This window comes from Capricornis sumatraensis, chromosome 8, assembly GCF_032405125.1.
Source record: "Capricornis sumatraensis isolate serow.1 chromosome 8, serow.2, whole genome shotgun sequence".
Taxonomy (NCBI): domain Eukaryota; kingdom Metazoa; phylum Chordata; class Mammalia; order Artiodactyla; family Bovidae; genus Capricornis; species Capricornis sumatraensis.
The window spans coordinates 5,406,785-5,432,839 of record NC_091076.1 but is presented as its reverse complement, the minus strand read 5'-3'; the positions used below and the strand labels follow the sequence as shown (position 1 = coordinate 5,432,839).

Here is a 26,055-nt window from a genome sequence, read left to right as displayed (position 1 = left end):
GAGCCCACGCGAACCCGCCTCCTGGGGGGGCTTCAGGACCAGAAATCAGCTTTCTGTCCTAGAATGGAGCCCAGCTGCCCGGGCCTGTCGTGGCAGTGTCCGAAGTCTGTTCCGTCAGAGGCCAGCTGTCCGGAGGGTAACACAGGTGTGTTTCAGGGAATAACACAGAAACCTCCTGGTTGGATCTGGTCCCTCCTCCCCACCTGGACATTTGTGCGAGGTCACTGCCACCACCGCAATCACAGGCTTGCCAGGCTGGAGGAAACCCTGGACTTTTTCTTCTGCTGTCTAGAGGCGTGTTTGATTCACTTTTTCACACACAGACAAGCCTGCACCCCCTCGGGGCCCAGAGAACATGGGTGGGGGCCTCACCCACTCTGGGCAAAGTGGGCGGTCACCCCACATATCTGCACGATAACCTCTGGACAAAGTTCTCCCGGCCCCACAGAACCACGTGGAAATGAGGGTAAAAAGCCGTGATCGCTATTTGTCAGCAGCCAGGGGAATTCTTAGGAGAGAGATGTTTGCAGAATTAACCCGGGGAAGGTGGGGCCTCCAGACTCAGGCTGGAGTGACCCTTGGCTCTGTGACCCTCACCGGCCAGTGTGGTCCTGGCTTGACTCCACCAGGAGCAGTGTCCTGGGGCCACAGCGGCCACTTGCCACCAGCCACGTGGTCTCAGGCAGACTGATTCAGCCTTTTTCTGAACTGTAGTTACTGAGCACGTACTACCCCAGCTCTGGAGGTGGGCAGGGAGAGTCGATGAGACGCCCCTACAGCCTGAACCCGGTGCCCCCTACCCGTGTTTGTCCCCGCCAGGCTCAGCGCTGTCTGGCTTCGGGAGTGCTTGCTTGCTTCCCAGGGCTCACAGACAAGGCCATCTGCTGCCAAGGTTCTGCTCCCTTGGTTCTGCTCAATGTCCTGGCAACTCAGGACCATGACACTCTTCCCCAAACCCCATTGAAAATGCAACTCTTCCAGCCTCGAGAGCCTGCCTTCCAACCTCAGGTGCTTGTCCAGCTACTGCTGAGCTATTCTGACTGCAGGAGTACCACCAGGCCTTGGGCAACTCTACTTTCCCTGGCCAGGGGCCCACTCTTGCTGCAGACTCTTCTTCCCTAACCCAAGTGCATGCCAGCCATCCTCATTCAAGCCCTTTCCCACCCCCTGAAGCCTCCAGCCCTGCTGCCTTCTGAGGTCCCCCACCTGGCTGAGAGCCTCATCCCTGTGCTGAGAAGTGCTGCCACCAGCCTTGGCTCCCGTGGGTCCCTACAACACTGACTGGTACCTAGACTTCGGTGATGCTTCACACTGGGTTTCTGCAGTCAGCTCCCTTCCCCTCTCTTGATTTCAAATCTTCTCCATGCTCCTGAAGCTTTGGGCCCCTCATTTCCTCCCAATCAGATGACCTCACCTCCTGTGCTTTGCTGTGCTTAATACTCAGTCGTGTCTGACTCTTTGAGACCCCATGGACTGTAGCCTGCCAGGATCCTGTCCATGGGGATTCTCCAAGCAAGAATACTGGAGTGGGTTGCTATGCCTTCCTCCAGGGGGATTTTCCCAACCCAGGTCTTCTGCATTGCAGGCAAATTCTTTTCCAGCTGAGTTACCAGGAGGTCTGACCTCACCTCCTCAGTTCAGTTCAGTAGCTCAGTCGTGTCCAACTCTTTGTAACCACAGCACACCAGGCTTCTCTGTCCACCATCAACGCCTGGAGCTGGCTCAAACTCATGTCCATAGAGTCACTGATGCCATCCAACCATCTAATCCTCTGTCGTCCCCTTCTCCTCCTGCCCTCGATCTTTCCCAGCATCAGGGTCTTTTCAATTGAGTCAGCTCTTCGCCTCAGGTGGCCAAAGTATTGGAGCTTCAGCTTCAGCATCAGTCCTTCCAAAGAATCAGACCTCGCCTCCTCCTTTAGACCAAATAGAAACCTAGTGCTGGAACTGGCTCCCGTTGCACGTACCGTCTCTTTACCTCTTGTTGCTAAGACAGACCTGTAATCCTAAGACGACCCCTCCTCACTGACTCTGAGGAAATCACGCCCCACCGCCAGTCCCACCCTGTGGAAGTTTTCTGTCTCCATGGTCAGACCTGCTTGTCCGCACCGCCTTCCTATCTTAATCATTTCCATCTTCAAACGTCCTCTCCGCCTGCTCTCTCCTCAACCTGCCTGTCTCCTCCTGGAAGGGCCTCCCCAGACTGGGCTCCCACAGGTCATGAGGACCAGAGGCTGCACCTGCCACTCTGGTCGGAGCCTGCTCAGGGGCTCAGACCGGGGCAGCCCTCCTGCACGCCTGAGCAGACCCAGCAGTGCTCTGCTCGCCCTTAGCAGGACAGGGTAGGTGACCCCCAAAAGACAGAAGCCACTGTCCACTGCAACTGAGCAGGAAAACTCAGAAATCTGACAAGAAAACAGGGTCTGGTAAAATAAAAACTTTACCAAAGTTATTTTGATGAGGCTGTAGGCTTCCAACTGTTTCCAAGAACGAAAGCTTAACACCCTGGGAGAGTGCGAGGGGCAACAAGCAAGAAGGCAGGTGGAGGGAGCTCGAGCGGGAGACCGCGCCCCTCTTCCCAATTCCGCCCATCTATGTAGCCTGCCCCTTCCAGAAAAGTCAAAACCCACTCTCCCTCTGGGCCCGTCGCTAGCAAACACAAGCGATGCCCAAGCTCTGACATCGGGGAAGGGAGGAGGCTGGAGACCTTTTCGTCCTCCCTTGCAAGAGGGGTCATGCTTCCCAGTCCTGGGGTTTACCCGAGGTCAGAGGCAGGCTTGCACCTCACTGAGTGCCGCTCCAAACACCATGGGTGCACGCTCACAGTTGGCACTGGAGAAACAACTCACAGGAGGACTCTGGACGGCAGGCCACTGGTTATGGAGAAGGAGCAACTTGCTTCAGGCCAGACAGCAGACTCAAGCCTCTGAGAGTGGTTGTGGATTTACCAGGCCACCTCTTAGCTTCTTTTTCACACTGGGAACCCAAGTTCACGGGGGTATTTCAATTATTCAGGAAGTCTTTGCAGCCTGGTTGCACCTCTCACGATGACTGCCCTGAGAGTGGATGCAGCTCGCCCTGCAGCGTCACTGGCAGTAGGACCAGGCGTCCACGCTGACCTACAGGTGCTTCGAAGAGGTGGTCTGGGGGTGAGCAGCTTGTTCAGGGTCACCCACATTTTGCAGAGCTGGGCAAACTCAGGTTTCCTAAGTCAGTCTTACTACAGTAACTGGGAGAGAGACCCACACCAGTCCTGGACGTGCTAGTTCTGTCCAGTTCAATGTGGAAAAAAACCCAAGAAGTGAGGAACCATTAGTTAACTTTCTCAGGTTCAAGGAATTTGGAAGGTATGCAATTTACACGTGGTCTCCCCACTGGGCGGAACATATGCTCACCCTAATCTAATCCAAATGGCCCCAGAGCAGGAGACCAGGGCTCGGAAAACTCAACATGAAGAGACACGGAAAAGCTTCAGAAAGTGTGATTTTTACAAATTCTACTGCAAATGAAAACCTTGTGGACAAAGTCACCACTTTGATCTTCTCAGATACAGTGAACACCGGCCAAACTGTTTTAATTTCCGAATTTATTAAAATGATTAACCTCAATACTGCAAGTGCATGTACAAAATATTTGTAAAAAATGTTTTTTAATGAAACGTTAAAGAACTTACCTCAAATGCTGAAAAAGTCCTTTTTTTTTCATTCTTTCAGTACAAGGAATACATTGTATCTCAAAAGTATTACAACTCAGCAAAACAATTTAAAACAGTAATTTGAAAAATGATTGAAAATTGAATACTTTACATATATTTCTATGATCGTTTCCTAATTCTTACAATGCCACAATCTTTATCAATCATTGCATAAGCTCAGGCTAGTTTTATTGATTGCAACCTCTTCCAAGTGGTCGGCATTGTGTGGACTTGGCCGTTCCACACAGAGTCCTACAGCACAGGCACGCCAACTTCGAGGCCCCTCACTGTAAAAACGGAAGTCAGGTTTCCCTGGAAGGCGTCGGCTATGGCCGCCGAGCGCTTGTGCACACCACCTCCCGAGGCAGTGACCGCCGGGCATCACTGCTCCAGACCCACGGGAAGGTCGGCCCTCAAAGATGGGGCCTCAGTAAAGTTAAATGTCATAAATAAGTTACTAAAGTTAAGCTTAAAAAATGGAGAAAAGTGGGAAATGTGGTATTGTTACTTTTTCCTTTAAGACTGAAATTCCTGAAGTGACTATCGTTGGTATTCCAAAAGAATGGTTCAAGATGTGGTCTCTGAACCTCTTCTAGACTGCAAACTAGGTAGGGTTCCTACCAATCAAGGTGACCCACTGTGCTCCGGTGCTTCCTGGACGCAGGGTCCAAGCGTGACCTTGGCGCGTGAGCCCCCCTGCCACCCCCCACGGCCACCCAGAGACTCGGGAGGGCTGGGTGAGTCTGTAAAGTGCTCTGAGTGCTCGGGGACAGACCTGCAGGGCTGCCCGACTTCGAGAGGTGAAGATTCTAGATGGAGTGAGCCAAGGGGGTGTGAGTGGGTGAGGAGGTGGGCCACCTGATCCCACGTTAATACCTGAGGGATGTAACTGCACCGTAACAAACAGGGACGAGACGAGAGAAGACCACGGAAGTAATTCCTTCAAGGACAGAAGGAGGGGAAAATTTTAAATTCAGAGAACCTTTATGAATATTACCAATTTCTATTTGGAATCTACTAGCAATAGTTTTAAGGAACTTAATTTAAATTATGTCCCCAAGAACCCAGAAGCTGGCAGGAATCACGAAGTCCTAACAGTAAGCATTGAGGTTTTCCCATTGGACTGCTCATTACCTGCAGAGGCCTTTCAGTATCTCAAGATATGGGCTACTCTTCTAGACACTACACGAATTCCCTAAATTGATTTTACTCAGGAACACTGTATATCCGAAAGCACATGTACACATTTCCCAGAAATAAAGAGACCCACTGGTATCAAACACCTGCTACAGATTTATATTCTCAAATCCTTTGTCCAATGATTTGTAAAATAATCCAGAGAAATGGAAGGTTGGTATTGAACATAATCAAAAATTTGCTCATTAAGTTACTTAAAAATTAATTTCTCTTTCAAAGTGCTTCAAAAACAAATTAAATCTGACTCCTCTTTTTTGTTTAACTGAAAATATAGTAAAAAAAAAAAAATCTTTGATATTTTCAAACATAAACTAACATAAGCCAAGAACTCCCACTGATGCAGTGCTTAAAACTATATATTTATAATTTCCTATTTTATTGGCATGAATATTTCTAAACTTAAAAACCTTCCTGGTAAGTTCTTTTAATTTCTTATGACAAAAATTTCTCACAACACAAATATTTACAACATATACACTGTTTTCAGTTCTTTACACTGAATTTCAAAGACGAACATTTTTATAGGTTACCACAGAACAAAAGCTGTGACTCATGTTTTTATTTCATAAACTATTATAAGTTAAAGTGAATAGTTTTTTTTTTAATATTCCTTGTAGCATTTTACAAGTGCAACAGAAAACTCGAAGACCCAAATTAAGAGAGCTGTAGTTCATTAGATAAATGTTGCTTGTTGTCGTCACATTGTTCACAGCAAATTTTTTGAAAAAATAAGCACCAATCATTCTTGCAAAGAACAATTTTATCTAAAAGGATTGAAAAGTGTTAAATACAAGGTCTTTTAATTTACATGACAAGCAATAAATACGCTGTATCGAAACTCATCCTGCACACTGCTATCCTTGTACATGTAATGTACTAAAAATTAGCTGTCACGCATGTAATTGTACTTTTTTTTTTTTTTAAAGAAACCAATTTGACTCCCACCCGATGGTCTGCTATTTAACCAAGGTCACAAACAGTACACCTGGGCCAGCAAACAGCGTGAAACTGACAAAACTCCAAGGGGGAAACACCTAGCAAATAAATCAAAAAGCCAAAGGTCATTGCTGGTGATATTAGCATATACTAGAAAACCTTAATATGCTGCTGCTATGATTTGTTTTAAATTATTGTTTAGTCATATATTAAAGAGCCAGTTGATGCTTTTAAAGTTAAAAAAAAAGAAACTGTGTAGCCACATTATTGGTTTCAATGTCCTGTGTGGAAAGTTGCTATCACTGTACAATTTTGCTTGAGCCTTTATTTTACAACAGGGCTTTACCTCTAACTCAGAATTGCACATAAGAAGGCTATTTAAAAAGTACAATAAAAATTTGCACAAATCAGACTTTTTAAAGAAGAGTCAGTACGCTGTACACTTTCTACAGTATTATGCTGATAAGTGAAGAGACAATAGAAGTGCTGCCACTGAAACGTCTTCAGCTGAGGAATAATTGACTGGAATTTTTTATTTCTTTAACGTAGTTATCCCGGGTCAAGTTAAGACCAAGAGCTTATTATGCGTTAAGCCTCAAAGACTGATCTTCTCTCCTCCTGGAAGAAATGTCAATATCTATAGAGTCTTTCCCGACTATGAGCCTCAACCGCTTGGCCGGAGGCAGAGGGATGAAATCGTCTTCAAAGTCATCGTCATACTCCTCGTCCTCGTCATCTCCCTCTGAAGAGGAGGAGTCGTCTGTGCTCTCCTCCTCATACTGACTGTAGTCATCCACTTCCATACGTGACTCCAGGAGGGACAGGGGGTCACTACAGCACACCCCGTTTTCACGAAGCCCCTCTGTGTACGGCCCCCTACTTTCCTCGTCCCGCTTTAGCTGGATTTTTAACTTTGTGGAACTGCTGCCTGAACCTGAGTTAAATCCATTGTTCAGCTTTGCTACATAGAGGTTATTATCATTTTCATGGTCTTTACTCAACTTGATGCTGATTTTTGAAGAATTCATCCCATCGCTCTCTTGGTCATTTGTCTTGCTGCTGCTGTCATGACGTCTGCGAAGAGTCAACTTGGGAATCCCAGAGTTATTTTCCAGGATTAACTGTGCGTCATACCTCGTGATCCGCCTCTTTTTTTTGCTTTTCGCAGTTCGGAAGCCGTCTTTTGTTTTGAAGCTCTCTGACGTCACCACGGAAGCACTGACAGGCGAAGGGGCCCAGTCGGCGTAGCCCCCGGGCACGCCCTCCACGCCGCTGTGCTCGCCCGAGTCGGGGTGGGCCCCCGCCACCTCTGGCCCCACGCCGGCCCTGCCCGGGGCCTCGTGCACGGGACTGGCTTCCTCGGTCTTTGCCAGCTGCCGCACCAGCTTCCCCGGCTGTGACTTCTTTTTGGGCGTGCTGCTGTCGCTCTTAGGACACCTGGCTTCCCCTTTCTGTGCAGCTTCGTGGGCCAGCTCTTCGTCCGGCGCCGCAGGAGCGGGCTGCTCGCCGCCATGGGGGCAAGGTTCTGTCAAGTCACTTCTATAGCCATCCAGCGTATTTGGTTCAAGCTTGATGTCGGAGGTCTCCTTCAAGGTCATCCTCGTCCTCATGGACCGCCTGGTTGTGTAGGTGCAGGGGCCGCCCTCCGCGTGCGAAGGGGCACCTCGCTCCGAGTTCTGTCTGTGCTCTCTCGCCGCGTGTCTGGTTAAGCACCCGCTGGCCACCGTGGCCTCCACTGGTCCCTCTGGCTCCTTCTCTTTTTTAATGGGCAAATTTTTGTACAGAACGACTTTAGGCTCTTTCAGTACCAAGTTTCCCATTTCGAGTTTTCTCGAAGCACTCTTCGGCTCCAGCCGTTTGCAATGATTTCTTAATTTTATCTTTGATAGTAAAGGCTTTGCAGGTTTTTTCAGTTTCTTTGGTACCCTGGAATTATTTATAGGAGTTAGCTTAGATGAGGTAGAGTTGGGAGGAGCTGGAATTCTTGACATAGACTGCCTTGTTAATGCTCTGCTCTTGCTGTTCTTTTTTACACCAACTGAAGATTTTCGGTTAGAAGCTGTAAAGTTAAAAGAGAAAATAAGGGTGAAAAACAGTCTTGGTAACCCAGTTATGTTCAACAAAACAATGCCAACATCCAGACGATTCGTTGTGAAGTGTTTCACTTCCACACACAGGTGGTACACAGGCCCCAACTGAGCTTCTGTCTGCTCACAAGCAATTCCTACAGTTTTCCTTTATGTTATCCCTCTAATTTCTGCCTCTAACTTAAGAAGCATCGATTCACATTCCAGGTAAGTAAACTCAGGGTTAAAGAGTTCTTAGCACAGCAAGGACCTAGAAGGGTTAAAGAGTTCTTAGCACAGCAAGGACCTAGATTTCACTCTAAGCTTGTCAGGACACTAGTCCAAACTGAGGATTTCTTTTCCTGATTTAATATTTTACTACAGAAAATATGTGAAGTATAACCAGTATTTTCTTTTTTTGTTCATAAATTCTTCTTAAACTCATCATTTAAAATGTTTCCAGAATCCATTATTCATTAACTCAAAGCATAGTACTTGACCAGTAATCCGGAACAGCAACACATGACTAAAGGGCTCCAGGAGACAAATTCCATCACAATGTCTTCAACTGAGAAAGAGATCCTAAAAACCACATGTAGAATGCCAGGCTGGATGAATCCCAGGCTGGAATCAAAAGACTGCCAGGAGAAATAACAACCGCAGATACACAGATGATACCACTCTAATAGCAGAAAGAGGAACTATAGAGCCTCTTGATGAGGGTGAACAGGAGAGTGAAAACACTGACTTAAGACTCAACATTCAAAAAACTAAGAACACGGCATCCGGTCCTATCACTTCACGGCAAACAGAAGGGAAAAAAAGTGGACACAGTGCCAGATTTTCTTTTCTTGGGCTCCAGAAACACTGTGGACGGCAGCTGCAGCCATGAAATCAAAAGACTTGCTCCTTGGAAGGAAAGCTATGACAAACCTAGACAGCATATTAGAAAGCAGAGACACCGCTTTGCTGACAAAGGTTCGTATAGTCAAAGCTATGATTTTTCCAGTGGTCATGTACTGATGTGAGAGTTGGGACTGTAAAGAAGAGTGAGTCCTGAAGGATTGGTGCTTTTGAACTGCGGTGTTGGAGAAGACTCTTGAGAGTCCCTTGGACAGCAAGGAGATCAAATTGGTCAATCCTAAAAGTTACTGGAAGGGCTGGTGCTGAAGCTGAAGCTCCAATACTTTGGCCACCTGATGCAAAGAGCTGACTCGCTGGGAAAGATTGAAAGCAAGAGGAGAAGGGGATGACCGAGGATGATGGCTAGATAGTACCATTGACTCAATGGACATGAAGATGAGCAAATCATGGAGGACAGAGGAGCCTGGTGTGCTGTAGTCCACGGGGTCTCAGAGTTGGACACAACTTAGCGACTGAACAAGAACCACATATTGTCACTCCCAGTAGCTATTTACCCCAAATTTCGCGCTATTGAAACTGTTCCCTTCAGGGCTGCGAGCACCTGCAGACTCTGAGGCTGCAGGGTTTAGCTCACCCCATCCCTCCAGTGACTGCCCACTGCCGACTATTCTGAGAGAAGGAAGAGGGCACAGCTGGAGTCACACTCTGGGGACGGGGGCACCCAAATTCCTTCCTCTGGACAAGGATCCCAAAAGGCTGTAACAATCCCCGTGGGGACAAAACGTGGGAACTAATGTGACAGCTGACGGGCTTCTCGAAAGGCTTACACGCGACTCAAGGCTGAGTTCCCTCCACGGTGGACCTCTGGCCTTGCCGCTGACTTCCGCCTTCCGTTTTTCTCTCTACTTACACTGGATCTGCTATAGTGTTTTACAGGAGCCCTTTTCTCCATGACTTCGTCTGCTTCCCATCCCCCACCTGAAGGCCTCTTCCCATCAAGATACCTCTATAAACCGCTCACTAGGGATGTTGAGGTGACCAAATACTCACCACCTCTTAGGAGGAAACAGAGAATGAAAACCAGTTTACTATGGGTAAGCCCAGTACATTTCCCAACAAGACCATCATTCATTCCATGCTGGGGGTTGCCCAGGGCAACTGCTCTTCCTTCTGCATGGCTGAGCAAGTTAGGTTACCATTAGGTCATTTTTATTGAGAGAGGAGCAAGAATGCCTAACAGAATTCCAAAAGTATCAGACCACCAAGAACAGAAGTCTCTGTACTAAGGAACTGGTTCATAAGTGGCTTTGGAATCTACAAACCAGCAGAATCCCAGGAACAATATCCCCTGACTGAACTAAGAACACACTTCTCCCTGCAGGCTGCCACCAGCAAAGCAACTTACTCTTGGAATAGTAGTAGCAGTAAAGTTTGGTGCCACTCAACTGGAGAACCATTGTATCATGAACTGGAAATACCCAGAACTTGCCAGAAATTATTTTAAAGTATAAGGATATCCAGGGAATCCTTTTGCTAAAGGCTTTCTTTATGCTTACAAGGCTTCCTACAAGGTGAGTGGAGGTGTGTTTATTGATGGAAACGCACCAGTGTTCTGGTGTTCATCCTTCTCAATGTGGTTGCTGGGTGGCCTCTCTCCATGGCTCTTCGAGGACCATTCTGTGATCAAGCTTCACGGTTCTTGTTTCAGATCTACAGTCACCCCTCTGCAACGATTGCGTACTTCTTACATCCTTGACAATAATCCCCCTGAAGTTTGGATCCATTTATCGCCCTCTCTCTCACAGCCTCCTTGCCATGAAAACCCATGAAGACTTTTCAGCAGGGGCCTTTGCTGTTTCTCTGCAGAAGGAGACACTGCTAGCCACTCTTCTTCCTGAGCGGCTCCTCTCCTTGGCTGTTCACGAGAGCCGTCCCCTGGCTGTCTCTCTGTCCCTGGCAGTCTTCCTCCATCTGCCCTGTGGCCTGTACTCCGCAGGCCTCTGCGTCCTAGGCCCCTTCAAAACTCAAGTCTCCCAGGGATAAGCGGCCCCTCCGTCCGGGCTGTCCACACTGACATGCTGGCAGTCCCCATACGGCGTTCTCTAGCCCAAATCCATCCTTAATTACAGATTCACGTCACCAGATGGCCCCTAGACCTTGATCTCCCTCTAAGGTGGTCTCCCAAGCCCCTCGCAAGCCAACATGCCCAAAGGGAGCTCGCCACCAAGCCTCATGCTCCTCCTCCTGCTCTCCATCTGGTTCACTGCCAGCACCAGGCAGCCAGCTGCCTGGGCAGCAACGAGGAGGTTACCCCTGATGCCAGCCGCCCCGTCTCCAAGAGTGCACTCCTGCACTGTCGCCAGACCCACCTCTCTCTCCAATCCCAATGCCACCGTCTCCTGCCATGACTCTGGCACCAGCTCCCGCCTGTCCCTGCCCCTACTGCTTCCCCAGCATTCCACTCCCCACCACACAGCCCAGGGTGATTCTCCTAGGAGTTCTGGTCACCTCTGGGCTTGAAACCTTCCTGTAACCTAAGACCTAAGAATAAAGTCCAAAATTCTCAATTCTGGTCACATCCCTTCTATTCCAGCTTTGATGACTAGACTCAAATCCTACACTGGTCTTCATGTCCTCATCTGGGACGTTCGATCTGCTCTGAGTACGGTCCATTTGGCCAACTTCTCACCCCCTTTCAAGACTCAGCTCAGCAAACACCTCTCAGGAAGCCTTTCATGACTTTCTTGACAGGTTACCCTCCTACGATTCCTCATGGCACCTGAGGTTCTCCACACTCGGCACTTCCTTTTAAGCCCTGGATCAATCTCACTGTGTGGTGATTCTCAATCTGGGCTCTCCCCCTTGCACCCCGCCTTCCAGGAGGCTGTTAGCTGACTGCAGTGAACCACTGACAAAGCCCTTTAGTATGTTTGTGTTCTAAAGAGCACAACAGAGACGTAGGCGATGCTACATCTTATTGCAGTGGAGTTCACTTACCTATTTATGTTATATATCGGTGTATTCTCATTTTGTTTGATAAGTATTATCAAAAGCCCAGCTCAAAGGTGTGCTCAAGTCAAAGGACAGCTGGTAAGACAACTGTGAACAATGGGACTCAGTGCCCAGGGCTCTTCACCATCCCACAGAGGCGCCGCTACCCTCTCTTGCACAGAGTGCCAGCAACAGCAGGCTGAAGGAGAGGCGCTAAGAAAAGTCTATCAAGAGACTGAAGATCCTGACACAGCAGAGGCGGGCAGGGCGGTGGCTCCCCTGGCTTCAGCACTAACACACCGTGTGGTACCCTTCCCTTGTCGGGGACAAATCCCAACCACATTAACCTAGACAGTGATTTGAGGTGGAGACACACACCCTTAGCCATTAGTATATACTAGGTACAGTGCAGGATGGCCAAATTAGTATGTACCTGAATCCTAATAAGCATTCTTTGAAGTAAAAGCTATTACCCTAAGTGAAAACCAGGTTCACATGGACTCACGTGCCAGTCAAGAGTGTCCATCCGGTATGCGGCAGAGATGGGGTTTGAACTGAGGCTTGTGGGTCGACGTTGACCACACTATCACATGGCCTCTAAGGCACACCACAGAGCTATCATGGGGCCAGTGCCAGCTACTAGTAAAGGACCCACGGTATGGCTACCGTGGTGACCTCAGGGTGTCCTCAAAATCATCAGGCAGCTCTGCGTGGGGCTCAAGAATGACAGCCAGAAACAAGCGCAGTGAAACAATGCCAGAGCACCCCAAAGGTTTGGCTGCATCTACGCTCTGCGCTGGAAGAGCCTCAAACACACACGGTGGGACCAAGGGAACAGGAGGCCACGCAGCTTGAGATGTTCACAACATGGGGTCTAAGGACGTCAGTTCAAGGAATTTATCAGGCACCACAAGCAGGCTCCACCTCATGGGGCCACCATGGGCATGTCTGCCTGGAACAGGGTATTGGAAAGGATTAGGAAGCAGCCTGTAGGCCGCTTCATCCAGACTCACTAGAGATGTCTGTGGCGGGAGAGAGTGACAAGTGGCGGCCCAGCCCATCTCTAGGATGGGTGCTCCTCAGTCAAGCTGGATGAGATGGTTCCGCTGGGGGGAGTCCTCCGGGACTTGCACTCACATCCTGAGGCAGCACTGTGGGGAGTGGCCTAGCCACTGAGCCACAAGAGCCAAAAACCCCTGGATCTTCTATTAACAGCGTGTAGTTCAGGTCTGTGGACTGATTCTGTGAAAATGGATCTCTTGCCTCCTCTCTGGATGCTAAAGCAAACAGTCAAGTTGTGGTTCTTGAGAAGATTCCAAAACAGGAGCTGCATGGAAGAAAGAAGTAATTTTTTCTTCCAACTAGGCAGAAATGTCTCTGTAAGAACACGTTCAAAGAAAGCAGCTCCTCTCTAGCTGTGAGCTGCTGGATTCTAAGCAAACCGCGGGATGAGACGGGCGCCTCCGACCTGTACACTTGAGGTTTGCCCATGCCACCCAGGAGGAAGGCTGGGCAGCTCTGGCCCTGCACCAGCTGCAGACTCAAAAGGTCCTCCTTTCAACAGGTAGAGGAACATGGTCAGGACACAAACACCAAAAGAAATACAGCCGAAAAGAACACTTGGAAGAGCCTGAGAAATATTGCTACAAATATACTTAGTGAACAAGCTTCTCAGAGACGGCTGGAGGGAGCCTCGGGCTCCTTCAGAGCCCCCGGCCACGTCCAGTAACTGTCTCATGGCCCTCACATTTACTTACGCCAATCCTTGAATTACTCAAGACAGCCATTCTGTAGAAAGGTAATCTGAATAAAGGAAGCACCCTAATATGAGCAGTCACAGTAAAGGGCTAGTTCTAGTCTGTAATGCTCAGACTACTGCTCAAAGGGTTACCTGCCCCCTCCAGCCTTTAGGAAGTGGAGCTCCTCAGGGTTACTGTGTACTGATCCGGGTCTGGAGCGAAGGCCTAAAGTCCCTGACAGAAGGGCCTGAGCCTCACGCACTTTTCTATTTCTTTAACAAGAGCAGACTTTGAACACATATTTGGTTTATTAACAAATATTCCTGAGATGGTCACATAATATAACACTCAGCACCTTCCAAAATTTTCTTTCCATTTTGATCTTTTAAACTAAGTGGTGTACTGAGTTCAGTATCCGTATATCAGTAATAGAGTTAAGGCATCAGAACACAAAACACCCCCACCAACGTCACAAAGCCATGTGGACAGTGTTGGGGCCATCCCTACTTGCGGATGGCGGCTCGCTCCTAAGTGTTATCACGTAGACACTTATTAAAAGGGGCTTCAGAAGTCTCCAGTTTCACCAAGGAACCAGACTCAGGAAACAAAATGTTGATTATGCTGCATTTATTATTAAAACCAACAGTCAACAGTGAATGACAAACTAACTGCTCTTTTTGGTTCGCTTTGGACATAAAGCCTGAAGAGGAACAGCACTGCCTTCCACACTAGAGGTCAGCCCTGGCTTCCGACTCCAGCAGCAGGCTGATTCGGAAACACATGGCAGTGACATTCTCCATCATGGGAGACACCGTCCCTTCTCTCTGGGACTTTCTGTAGTGGAGAGCACCCAGAGGTGGGCTGAAAACATCAGAAGACAGGAAGAGTCTAAAATAGTCAGACCTCAGAGGGTACTTACTACTCAGAAGTATGTACAGACATTTATAGTGCTAAAATAGGCATATTCTGGGGACTATCAAGTTAAAACTTTTAAATTTTATTCCTATCAGAGATAAGAAAGAGTGAAGAGCCTACTGCTTTAGCGGCCACTAGAGCAAACTGGTGTCACCCAGATGAAGACCAGCAGCGATCAAAATGCTTCCAGGATGTCAAAGCTCCACAAACATGGCGTGTTTTCTTATGCTCATTTGGGATTTCTTCTTTCTTTTCTCTTTATTCTTCATTCTCTTTTTCCAGTTTCCATTAGGTCTTGCCCCCACAAGCCACTGGGATCTTAAAGCTTGTCCCTTTCTCCTTTCCATCTCTCTTCCCACTTTTGGCAGTGGCTACAACTCGTCACAGTACAGTGACATTCAAACTGCCACTCTACCACAACTCTGAGTCTGGGGACTGGTGGCTTGGCGAACTGGGTCAGCTCATTCTGAAAATGGCAAGCAGGCAGTAAAAAGGTGGAAGCCTTGAGGCCAGAAGCTACGAACCCCAAGTCCATCACCCCCGCTAACAGACTGGCCAGCGCGGGACACGCAAGTGCCCGCGGGCCGCGGCCCCGTCCTCTCTCTGTCTTCTTGCAGACCTAACACCACCGCTACAGAGAAACTCACACCGGGAAAGCTTTCTGTCAAACATATGACGACCCTGGAACACATGACGAAGAAATTTAATGTCCTGTTACCAAGTATTCAAAGAAAGCAGACAATTTAGTACCATCTAAAATCTGGAGGCAGGATACAGACTGCTTTGTGCTTGAATCACTTCTAGAACCTTGCAGTGCTGGTGAAGTGCATGAATCCCAGGGTTGCTCTCAATGTTCAAAAGATCAAAACTACTAAACCACGCTTTAGAAAGCAAACTCTGTGAAAATGCTTAAAAAAATAAAAAATAAAAAAAGATACGCTTATGAAACCTCCCTTACTTACTTGTATTGTTTTTTTCCTGAGTGGTATCTGCATCAGTGTTTGAGCTGACAGATTGACTGTCTGAATTTTTGCTGCTGTCACCTAACTTTTTAAGCCTATTTAAACGTTTATCTGTTTCTCTGAGTCCGTATTTGCTATTGATAACAGGAGCAGGCGCAGGCAGTCCCACTCTGGATTTAAAAGCACCAGTTCCCCGTCTGAAAAAGAAACAGCACAGGTTACACACACAGCATACTCACTGCCGTCAGCCTGGTTGCTGAGAGCACCTCTCCACACCAGGGCAGCAGGTGAGATGAACTGATGAGGCTTAATCACTGCAAGCTGCCAAGTCTAGGACTCTCAAAATAAATATGGAGATAAAATTAATGCCCCAAAGCCCCAGACTTAAAACACTTTGTTATGACTATTGTCAATCACTTGAGAAGGTATTGGACCCTGCAGAATTTCAAGTGTAGGTAAAAATAACCCATCTGTTAATTATATCCTAGCTTTGTTCTGCATAATTTAACACTCCATTACTGAATATTGAGAATGAAGGAATTAAAAGGGAAACTAAAGAATTTCCATAAACTAAGTCATTGCTTAGAAGATAATGTTAGATACAAATAAATTCTGATGGAAATTTTATATTAGGAAGGCTAGGCTATCTTAGTGAAAATCTCATTTCTGGAGTAATGAAAACTGTAAAATTCCTCCTTTAAAGTTACTGGATGAACATCATTAAGTTAACAAAATGCTACTAAGTAAGAGACATTAAAAGACCTGTTTTTATCACTAGCTAAGAATGGCTTGTAACTGCTTTGATTATTCCTATTGTTGTTTAGCCGCTAAGCCATGCCCGACACTTTTGTGACCCCATGGACTGTAGCCCTCCAGGCTCCTCTGCTCATAAGATTCCTCAGGCACGAATACTGGAGTGGGTTGCCATTTCCTTCTCCAGGGGATCTGCCTGGCCCAGGGATCAAACCTACCATCTCCTGCATAGGCAGGTGGATTCTTTACTGCTGAGCTGAAGGGAAGCCCAAGATGGGCCACACTTACTAACAAAACAAATGATCAAGGGTGGAATTATCTGGGAATTAATTTTTTAAAGTAAAATGACCATTCATCTGCTTCTCTACTTCCCTGATTTCTTCTTTTTAACTTATGACAGTGATATGTGCTTGCTGCAACCAGTGAGACCGTCCCTGGCTCTGCCTCCCCAAAGCGGAAGTTCCCTGAGCTTCCCAGCCATCTCCATGCGCAGAGCCCCGGCACCTGTGTTAACCACCTGCCAGCACCTCACCTGCTGCTCTGCCGCGAGCTACACACCTAGACCCACTGCTGTTTCTCCTCAAGCAAAAAGAAACCCCAAATAGGTAACATCCCCCTCACATTCCTCTCAGCAAGCAGCTTCCCTGCTTCCCTCCCACCCCACCTCTCTCATCGCTGTATTGTGCACAAGCACTTCTGAACTCACCATGTTTTGAAAGCTGCACCTTTTACACAGACGAAACATACCATAATCTGTTCGGGCACTGGACGGCGATGACTGGAACCTGCAGGTGCTCTGGTGTCTGCCTGCCACCAGGAACACTGCCGCTACACTGCTCTCGAAACCAAACCCAGGCTAACTAGTGCTGCTTCTTCCACAGGACAGATTCTTCCACATGGGACTGACTGCCAGATAAAAGGGTGCTATTATTTTGAACAAATATTGCCAGAATAAGTTCCCAAAAGGTTAAAGCACTTTACAGCCCTACTGACATGGTGTGAGGGCTGGTCTCTCCATATCCTCACCCGCAGCAGAGTATACTTCTCAATGTTACCAATTTGATGGTGGAAATGAATACCTAGCTATTGTTTCGCTTATCTCGTTTATAGCTACCATTCTCTGTGTGGCATCCTCTATACCCCTCTTTCCTCCAGTGGAGCCTATCTTTTCTTTATGAGCTCTAGGAGCTTTCTGTCCTTGGGTTATTAACGTGGCCATATGTGTGCTTTTTCCTCCCTTCAAGTTTATCATTTATCTAACTTTTGCTTTTGACCATTCAATGTTCATACTCACCATTTCTTACACTAACTTCTTCCAGAAAATTCCACTACCAAGTTTAGACATATAAGTCTAAAATTTTTCTAATCATTTTACCTAGTTTTTAAATTTAAAATTTTAATCTATTTGGAATTTATCTTGTATATGGTATGAGATGGGAGGTGAGCTTGGTTTTCTTTCAGACCCATGATGAATTGTACCACCACCTTTTATCAAAGAAATCATCATTTCCCTACACATGGTATTAAGATCTCATGCACACTGAGCTCTGCTTCAGGACTCTGTTCATGTCCTCTTATCTATTTGTTCCTAACTGAGCCAGTATCATCAGGTTTTGAACACAATTATTTCACAGTAACTTTTAATACCTATTAAAGCAAACTGCCCCTAGTATACTGCAAAATGTGATCATCAGACATACTTTCACACACTTTAAAATACTTTGGTCCTTCATATTCTTCAGTCCCTCACTAGATTTCATTCTTCAAATTCTCAGGCTACATTTGCAGCATCTACTTATGAAAAGTATTACTACTGTGTCAGGATGGTCACTGCCCAGAAGCACGCACCCCAGGTATCGTTTGGACACTGCACCCGTGATGTCAGGGCCTTGTCAACACTGCACTCTCCTGTGTTCACCCTTCAGCAGCCAGCACACCACGTGTCCCTTCACAGTACTGTTCTCAGAGCTGGCACTGGGCTGGCCTCGTTTACCCTGCCTCGACAAGGGTTAGCACGAGAACCATTCAGTAACTAGACGATAATAACTGAACGAGTTCCTTTGACTGGTCTCATTTTCTTGCCTAATTTCTGGAAAGGCAGAAACAATCTGTTCCTGAGGATTTCAAGAATATTCCCAGACAACCTTTAAATCAAACTCTCCAATAGTCTGATAAAAGCCGTGCCTACTGCTCCATATGAGGCCTTTCCATTTAAAAGTGATTTGCACATTTCTATTTATTCCTTGCACTAACCCCATCAAGTAAGCAGGATCAGCCCACCTGGCCTGTGATAAACAGTCTCAGGGAGAGCTCAGCTGCCCAAGGAACATGGCGGCACATGCGGTCCTGAGCCAGTGAAAGAGCTACCTCGTGGCTGGTGTGGACTCCTGCGTATGCAGTTACATTTTGTAGGAAGACTCCTAAATATATTCAGCGTATCATTTACTCCATTCATTCATTTACCAAACAGTTATCAAGCACGTAGTTACTACTACGTATCAGGTACTGTTTTGGACGCTAGCAACATAGCAATAAATGAAAAAGATAAAAATCTTTGCCTTCATGGAACTTACACTCTAATAGGAAAATGACCAGAAACCACAAAATACCTTTACACCTAACACCAGTGTGTGTTTTATATACTTATTGTGAGATAAATTTAATCCTCACAGCAACCCTATGATACCCTAGTGTTATCTCCATTTCACAGATGGTGTAATTAAGGCACAAAAGCAGCTAAGCTGCCCAAGACCACAGAGCTAGTAAACTGTAGAGTCCCAGGATCCCAACGTAGGGCGCTGATGTCAGGCCTCAGGTCGGGCTATGCCATGCTGTCTCTGCACAGTGGTTTAAAGCTTTGTTCGACTATAATTAAACGACTTTGGGGGTTAAAGGGTCTTTTTGTGGATTGGTCTAAGATTTAACCAATGTCTGAACCATTTTTTTTAATTTATAAAAAGATAAATTGTATCCCCCCACCCTCCCAACCCCTCCTTTCCTGCCATCCTTTCAAGTCAAGGGCCCAGGAGCTGGGAGAGAAACTGCAGGGGCTGTGCCATGGCTCCATGCCTCTGCTCTCACAACACAAGGGACCTCTGGCTGCCCAGAAAGGAGAGGAAGCCGAGCTCTGGGGAATCAGCACGTCTCCAAAGGCCGGGAGGCTGGCAGCTGGGTGTTCACAGTGAGAGAAACAGCACTACCCCCATCTGCTCCCGTGTGCGAAAAACACGAAGCGGCGAGAGCGCAGGCTCTGAGTCAGGCTGAGCTGGGTCTCTACACCTGCAGTGTCCCACTCTACCATCCTCTCCCAGGACAGCCGAGGACTGAGTCCAGGAGAGTAAAGCACCCGGTACCTCACACAGCACGTAAAATGGGTTCAATAAGTCTACGTGTGCTCACCTGAAGAAGAATGTGTGTGTGTATACACACACACGTATAACTGAATCACTGTGTTGTACAGCTGCAACTAACATGATACTGAGAATCAACTATATTTCAATTAAGAAACTAAAACAATAACAAAAACCAAATCCAGAAGTGCTCCCCGTGTGGCTATGCCAACCCAGACAAGCCTGTGAAGCTGCCTCTGTGAGCTCTACACACACGCTGCCACCAGGAGATGAGCAGTGTGGACAAGGAGTCCTGCTCAGTCAGATCTCGGGGGGTTTCCACAAGGACCCGTCTCGATGTGTCACAAAAGGAAGGTCCTCATCAAGCAGTAGGACTCAGAAATCGTGAAGAGCACATACATCAAAACACAGGGCTTCCAGAAGACACAGCGTGGGGTTTTTAATTGGTGATCAGTGGTGAATCTCACCTGCCATTTTGGAGCAACCCCACCCTGGAACTGTATGTGTGTGTCTCCCACTCTCTGCTGAAGCATATTTGTATTCTGACTCACTCATAAGGGTAACAGCTGGGAACGATTTTAACATTTTAGAAGGCCAGGCACTGGTGCCCCTAAATAGTTCTGTCCTCTCTGGTTTCGCTCCTGTCTGCTGTCCTGGGTGTGATGCTACAGGACACAGAACACTATCTCTGCCTCTAAATGATGAGAGGACGGCGCGCACTCATTCTCACAGTCATCAGGCATTAATTGATACTTTACCTTTCACAAGTGTAACACTCGCAGAATTCATTGTTTTCTCCAAAAAACCCATCTCCATAATAACAAGAAATTTCTTCTCCAGGTTCAATATCTCTTAGGGCCTTCACACATGCTGTATCTCGACCAGTTGACACAAACTGAAATAAAATGAACGCATTAAGAAACGCATACCTGAAGCAAAGACAAAATACTTGAGATAAAGTATTTTTTATGCTTACCTTACAGTTAGGTCTGCAATCTGAAAAATGTCCAAAAGATAAAGTCAATTAACTGTAGATAAGATCTGAAACACGAACAATTATAGAAATCTGAAATAAGCTTTCCACATAATTTCCCCAACTTTTGATAGAAGTTTTTGATCTCGAGTTAAACTACAGGAAGACTTATTTTCATAAGTTTGTGCAAAAAGAATTTCCATTTCCAACCCTCCTTTAAAGGAAGACAGATAAGGTTACTCTCAGTTATAGCAGTGCTACCCAACACTAGAGCTAACACCTCGGAAATAGAGCTTACCATGGTTTATAAACGCAGCAGGACCAAGCCAGAGCTGAGCACAGTTTTTCCTTGTGGAATACATGACACTGAAGTCGTTTTCTCCATGTCTAAGCAGCATATTCTCCTCAATTTCTGAAAGTTCGGCAATACAACCCACCAGTAATTCTATTTTGTCATTTCGTTTCCTATTTAAAATATGTGATGGTAAAAATTACTAGTAATTATAAATAATAAGGCTTTTTTTAATAAAATAAGCCTGTCCAATAAATACCAGGAATTGAGAAGACCTAGCTGTGCGTGTTTTAACTGACTCACGTTGACCGCACCTGGATATCATCTCCTCTTCCCTGGAAGCCCCACAGCCTTGGGCAGCTGCCTGATCCCTACAAGAGACCAGGAAGTCCTGCAGGCATCGTGCTACCTACACCTCTGAAGCCCCTGTGCTCTGCAGGCAGGAAGGACTCAAAAAGCCGCTGCACTGAACTCAGCTTGCTGACCCTGGAGAAGGACACAGATGAGCAGTAAGAGGTCGGGAGCACCCAGAGCTGGGGTGCCGCCCTCTGGAGAGCACCAGCCAAGTGCAGTGCGAGCCCGACACGCACCAATCTAGGGGCTGTGGGAAGAAAGGCAAGTGGAACTGGTGAAAGTACTTTCAGTAGCATGTTTTAACCCAATACAACCCAAATGCTAGTTCAGCAGGTCAGCAGTATGAAATACGAATGAGAAACACAATATAAAATCTGACATGTTTATCACAGCTGCAGCACTTCTCAACTCATTAAGACCAGCCACATTTCAAAAGTCCAATAGCCACGCATGACTGGTGGCCACTGTCCTAGATGGTGCAGTCCAGAACCCAAGACCTCAAACCTCACACCCATCTGCCAGGCAGGGAGCCACGAGAGCCCAGCAGCAGGCTGGGTACCGTCCCACGGCAGACAGACACGCTCACTCACGTACATACACACATTTTTTTCAAGAGGCCAGGAGTCAGGCTCTTTAACGTTCCATTTTCAGGTAACTGACCCTAACATTTTTGCTGCAAAAAAATGTCGGGGGTCTTATAAGAGAGAGGCTACAGGTTTCTTCTGGGAGGTAAGGCAGGGAATAGGCATTCTTCTTTCTAATGAAGAAAGATATAACCACATACTCTCTTTCCTGTATGGCTTTCACTCCTCCTACCTGGGGTCAACTTCACTACATTTGTTTGAGCTGGCACACACATGTATTTTTAGCAGGCAATGTGCTCGTCAGCTTCTACACATGAAACTCCTTGGACCATTAAAACGTCATACATAGCCTTTCTTACAGGCCTGTGAAAGACTGATTCTGGAAGCTAGGTCATCTAACCCCACACCCCTAACCGTTCAGCAGTCCCTTAGCAGGCATCCGGACTTGTCAAGAGGAAAACACAAAGCCCTTGGCTTAGAAGTAGGACCTGGTTCAACTCAGAACTTCCGGCTTCACCACCGTCCCAACCCCAAGTCACTGGGCTGAGGCGCTGGCTCTGCACTGTCTTCTTTAGGGCAAGCTCGGGTTTTATTCCTTCCCACAGCTTTCTTAGCACAGGAATGGTAATTTGAGACAGAACTTTAAGCAAGCTTATTTTATGGGTTTACACTAGTGTAATAGTTACCACTCTTTCGTTGCAACTATCTTGGCTCCATTTTGTTCTGAAGAGTATCTATTACAAGGCAATATTTCAAATCCACTGTCAGTTGCAAACATTCGCAAATAAATAAATACCTAAAACGGAAAAAAAATTTTGATACTTACTTCACACTAAATTATTTACCTTGCTAGACTCTCAGAATTATAAAAGCAAACCACCACTACCAATGAAAAAATTTAAGATTAAGTAACAAATATTGTTATTTTAAAATTTCACATCTTTGTATACTTGGTGACTTGGCTATGTTACTCTAATAAAAGTTCACAGAAGTTTCACTTCTGGACAACAAAGTTTTCTCTATGGATAGTCATAAGTTATCTAATGTATTATTAGACCTTCACATTAATTAGTTTTATGAAAACTGGATTTAAAATTTCAGTGTTCACTAAAATTTACATTTTAGTTTCTTTTAATCTTGTCCAAACAGATAAACAGTATTAATTCTTTCAATAAACTCACATGTTCCTTGAATAATTTCTCCTGCATTTTGTTCTTGTTGAGAAAATAGTGCCGTGCCCATTCTCCTGAAGTCAGACATTTGAAGGCTTTCTCCAAGTGCTCATCTTTCTTAAAACGTTCAATTACTTCTTTGAGTTCTTCCTGCCTTCCTTTAATAGGCCGAAATCTGAAAGAAATCAAAACAACAACTTTAGTTATCTTCCATCATCCCTGGGCCACTGTTAGTTAAAAGATTTTGAGAAAAAAGTAACCTAAAAACAACAGCCAGACCTAACAAGAGAACAATAAGTAGTCTGGATAATGAGTACTAAAGTAATACTGATCACCAAGAAATGTAACTTCCCTTCCTCAAACTGTACTTTAGTATTTTTATTTCACTGTTATCTCATTAACCAAGAGGTGACCAGGTGACTCAAATGAAAGCTAATGCAGGCTTTTAACTGTCACCTAATTCGGGAGGCACAAAATGAGAGATCTAGGACAGAGCTCATCTAATCGAGTTGGAAGGACAAGGATTTTTTAAAACATGCAGAAGCAAGCCAGAAGAGTGCAGGGCACTGAGCTTTAGAAGAAGGATGAAGTAAACAAACTTATGCCATAAACAAAAACACCCTCCATTTACAGTTAGAAAAACCCCAAACTAAGCATCCTGACAGGTCCTGAAACACACTTGTATGGATGTTCTACCAGCCACGTCAAAGGAGTCTGTGATAACTGCATTCCAAGAACAAAAAGCGTGCAAGGGTACAACTTGAGAGGTGGTGCTGTTGTGGTGGTGATGGAAGGAAAAACTGCTGGGGTAAAATTTCAGAAGGCATCTACGTAAAATCAGCTATGACGACTTCAGAACACTACATGGCCAGGCATGTCAAACACACGATACAATCATGGCCCAAGTAAAATTTAAGTTTTACTCATTTTAAAGCTATGTTCTCAATAAAATGTGCACTATGATTAAAAGTTCTTGGAGCTTGACTTCAAAATTTTTTCTCGTTAATGTAGTTTTTTTTTTCAAAATAAAGCTTTTTAAAAACATCAACAGCCAACAAAAAAAAGGAATTATAGACTGCTCTTCAAGTAAAATACATTAAGATTCAGTAAGATTTTAAGCCACAATATTTCACCAAGGATTATTTTTAGGTGCTGTGCATACAGGTGCTATGGTGAAAAATATAAGCTAGAAGACATGGCTACTGTTCTACGGAAACTTTTGCTGGGACTGAAAGATATATCCATGCATCAAACAGAAAAGCAAGGATCAATGTGCAAACACACATTAATGTGGTACAAACAACACTGCTGTGGCACTTCCAGGTGTGGAGATTATACCTAAAGCGTGGTTTGGGGCTGACACTGATATGGACAATGAAGGAAGTGGTGAATTGAGATTTCTAAAGAAAAAACAGACTATCACTAGAAACAGGAAGGAATCAGGAAGAGGAAGGCAAAGGAGAGAAATTCTAAGCAGAGGACCTAAGCAGAAATTCTAAGGCTTGATTCAAAGAGATGACCAGGGCTGAGGGAGTCAGCTGGCGAGCAACAGGACAAGGAATGTTATAGAACAAGGAAGGGGGAAGATGCGAGGAAGAGAATAGGTATAATACAATTTACTGGGCAGGATCTTCAGAGGCCTTCAGGTGGGTGAGCACACTGACACCTCTAGAAACTCATGTGCCCCAGACTCCAGGGTTAGGAAGCTCTCGCGACTCCTAATTCAAGGATCCAAAGCAGCTCTAGAGATAGCACGTGAACAAACAGTGCCCTATTTTATTTCCCATTTCAATCAGTTAGCACACCAGCCCTCACAGACAGATGAGTGGAAGTCCTCTGGACAATTCAGAATGTCTTTAACTAGACTGTCAAGACTATGGTGTCAGGGATCACTAAAATACAGATTTGCAGAACTGTGATGGTATTCAAACTTCCACACAGTTACAGTATTAAACTACTCTTGAAGTGCGGCCATCACAAGTGATTTTGTCAACACTGGGTTTCACTAAGAAACCCAAACCAAACCCTTCTGGCTGCAACCCTGCACTATGGGATTATGTGCATATGAAGGACAGATAAGACCACTCAGCAGCTGTTAGCTGAGGCATACCACTCCAGGCAATACCAAATGACGGGGAACAGAAACTCACATTTTGCACAGTAAAGAGAAAAGTAAAAGTTCCCTGTGAGCAATAATACATGATGTTAAGTGATGGGGCCACAGCAATCTTTACATGTTCAATGTAGGACTGACCAATGGTGATACCTGTAAAGTAACTGCATGGCTGCACACATCAGAGTCAGGACTATATTCACCTCAAAATCTTAAGAACATGACAAAAAACAAGTCACAGACCTGGAACAGACACCAGCTACTCCTGCTCTCCACTTTCTGAAACCTTCTATCTAAAGACACCTGATCCTTTTGTTTACTCTTTGCTTGTGATGGAAACCCTGAATACTCACTGGAAGGACTGATGCTGAAGCTGAAACTCCAGCATTTTGGTCATCTGATGAGAACAACTGACCCACTGGAAAAGTCCCTGATGCTGGGAAAGATTGAGGGCAGAGGAGAAGAGGGCATCAGAGGATGAGAAGGCTGGATGGCAACACAATGCAATGGACATGAGCTTGGGCAAACTTTGGGAGATGGTGAGGGACAGGGAGCCCTGGAGTGCTGCAGCCCATGGGGTCACAAAGAGTTGGGCACAACTAAAGAAGAACAACACGACGCCAAACAATCAATATGCTAAACACACACACACAGCAACCACCTGTTGAGTTACTAACGCTGTACCTTTCACACAACCTGTGACTTTTCTGCTTTCCTGACTTCTACTGCCTCAAACACAAACAAAACCCCCTAAACTATCCCTTGCTGCCCACTGGACAAGAATCTCCATTTTACTTAAAATGTAATTTACAGTCAAAACTTACTGTCATATTTGGCTGCTATAGGCATATGACAGTAAGTTTTGACTGTAAATTGGTGGTTCAGACGGTAAAGCGTCTGTCTACAATGCGGGAGACCCGGGTTCGATCCCTGGGTCGGGAAGATCCGCTGGAGAAGGAAATGGCAATCCACTCCAGTACTACTGCCTGGAAAATCCCATGGACAGAGGAGCCTGGCAGGCTACAGTCCACGGGGTCGCAAAGAGTCAGACACGACTGAGCGACGTTCCTGTATAGGCATGAAATGATAGTGATGAAAAGG

The 26,055-nt window shown here is 46.0% G+C and overlaps 1 protein-coding gene across 2 annotated transcripts in view; it reads right to left on the bottom strand.

The window, feature by feature from the left end:
- Window positions 1-3,616: 3,616 nt before the first annotated feature.
- KMT5B (lysine methyltransferase 5B) overlaps window positions 3,617-26,055 on the bottom strand; it is a 57,414-nt gene continuing 34,975 nt past the window's right edge. For both annotated transcript variants that reach the window (XM_068979124.1, XM_068979125.1), the window contains exons 5-11: window positions 22,851-23,016; window positions 22,356-22,465; window positions 20,738-20,904; window positions 20,443-20,462; window positions 20,225-20,361; window positions 15,364-15,560; window positions 3,617-7,885 (exon numbers count right to left, since the gene is read on the bottom strand). In XM_068979124.1, coding sequence (XP_068835225.1) covers window positions 6,408-7,885; window positions 15,364-15,560; window positions 20,225-20,361; window positions 20,443-20,462; window positions 20,738-20,904; window positions 22,356-22,465; window positions 22,851-23,016 — 2,275 coding nt within the window. In that variant the 3' untranslated portion in view covers window positions 3,617-6,407. The remainder of the gene's footprint in view (window positions 7,886-15,363; window positions 15,561-20,224; window positions 20,362-20,442; window positions 20,463-20,737; window positions 20,905-22,355; window positions 22,466-22,850; window positions 23,017-26,055) is intronic.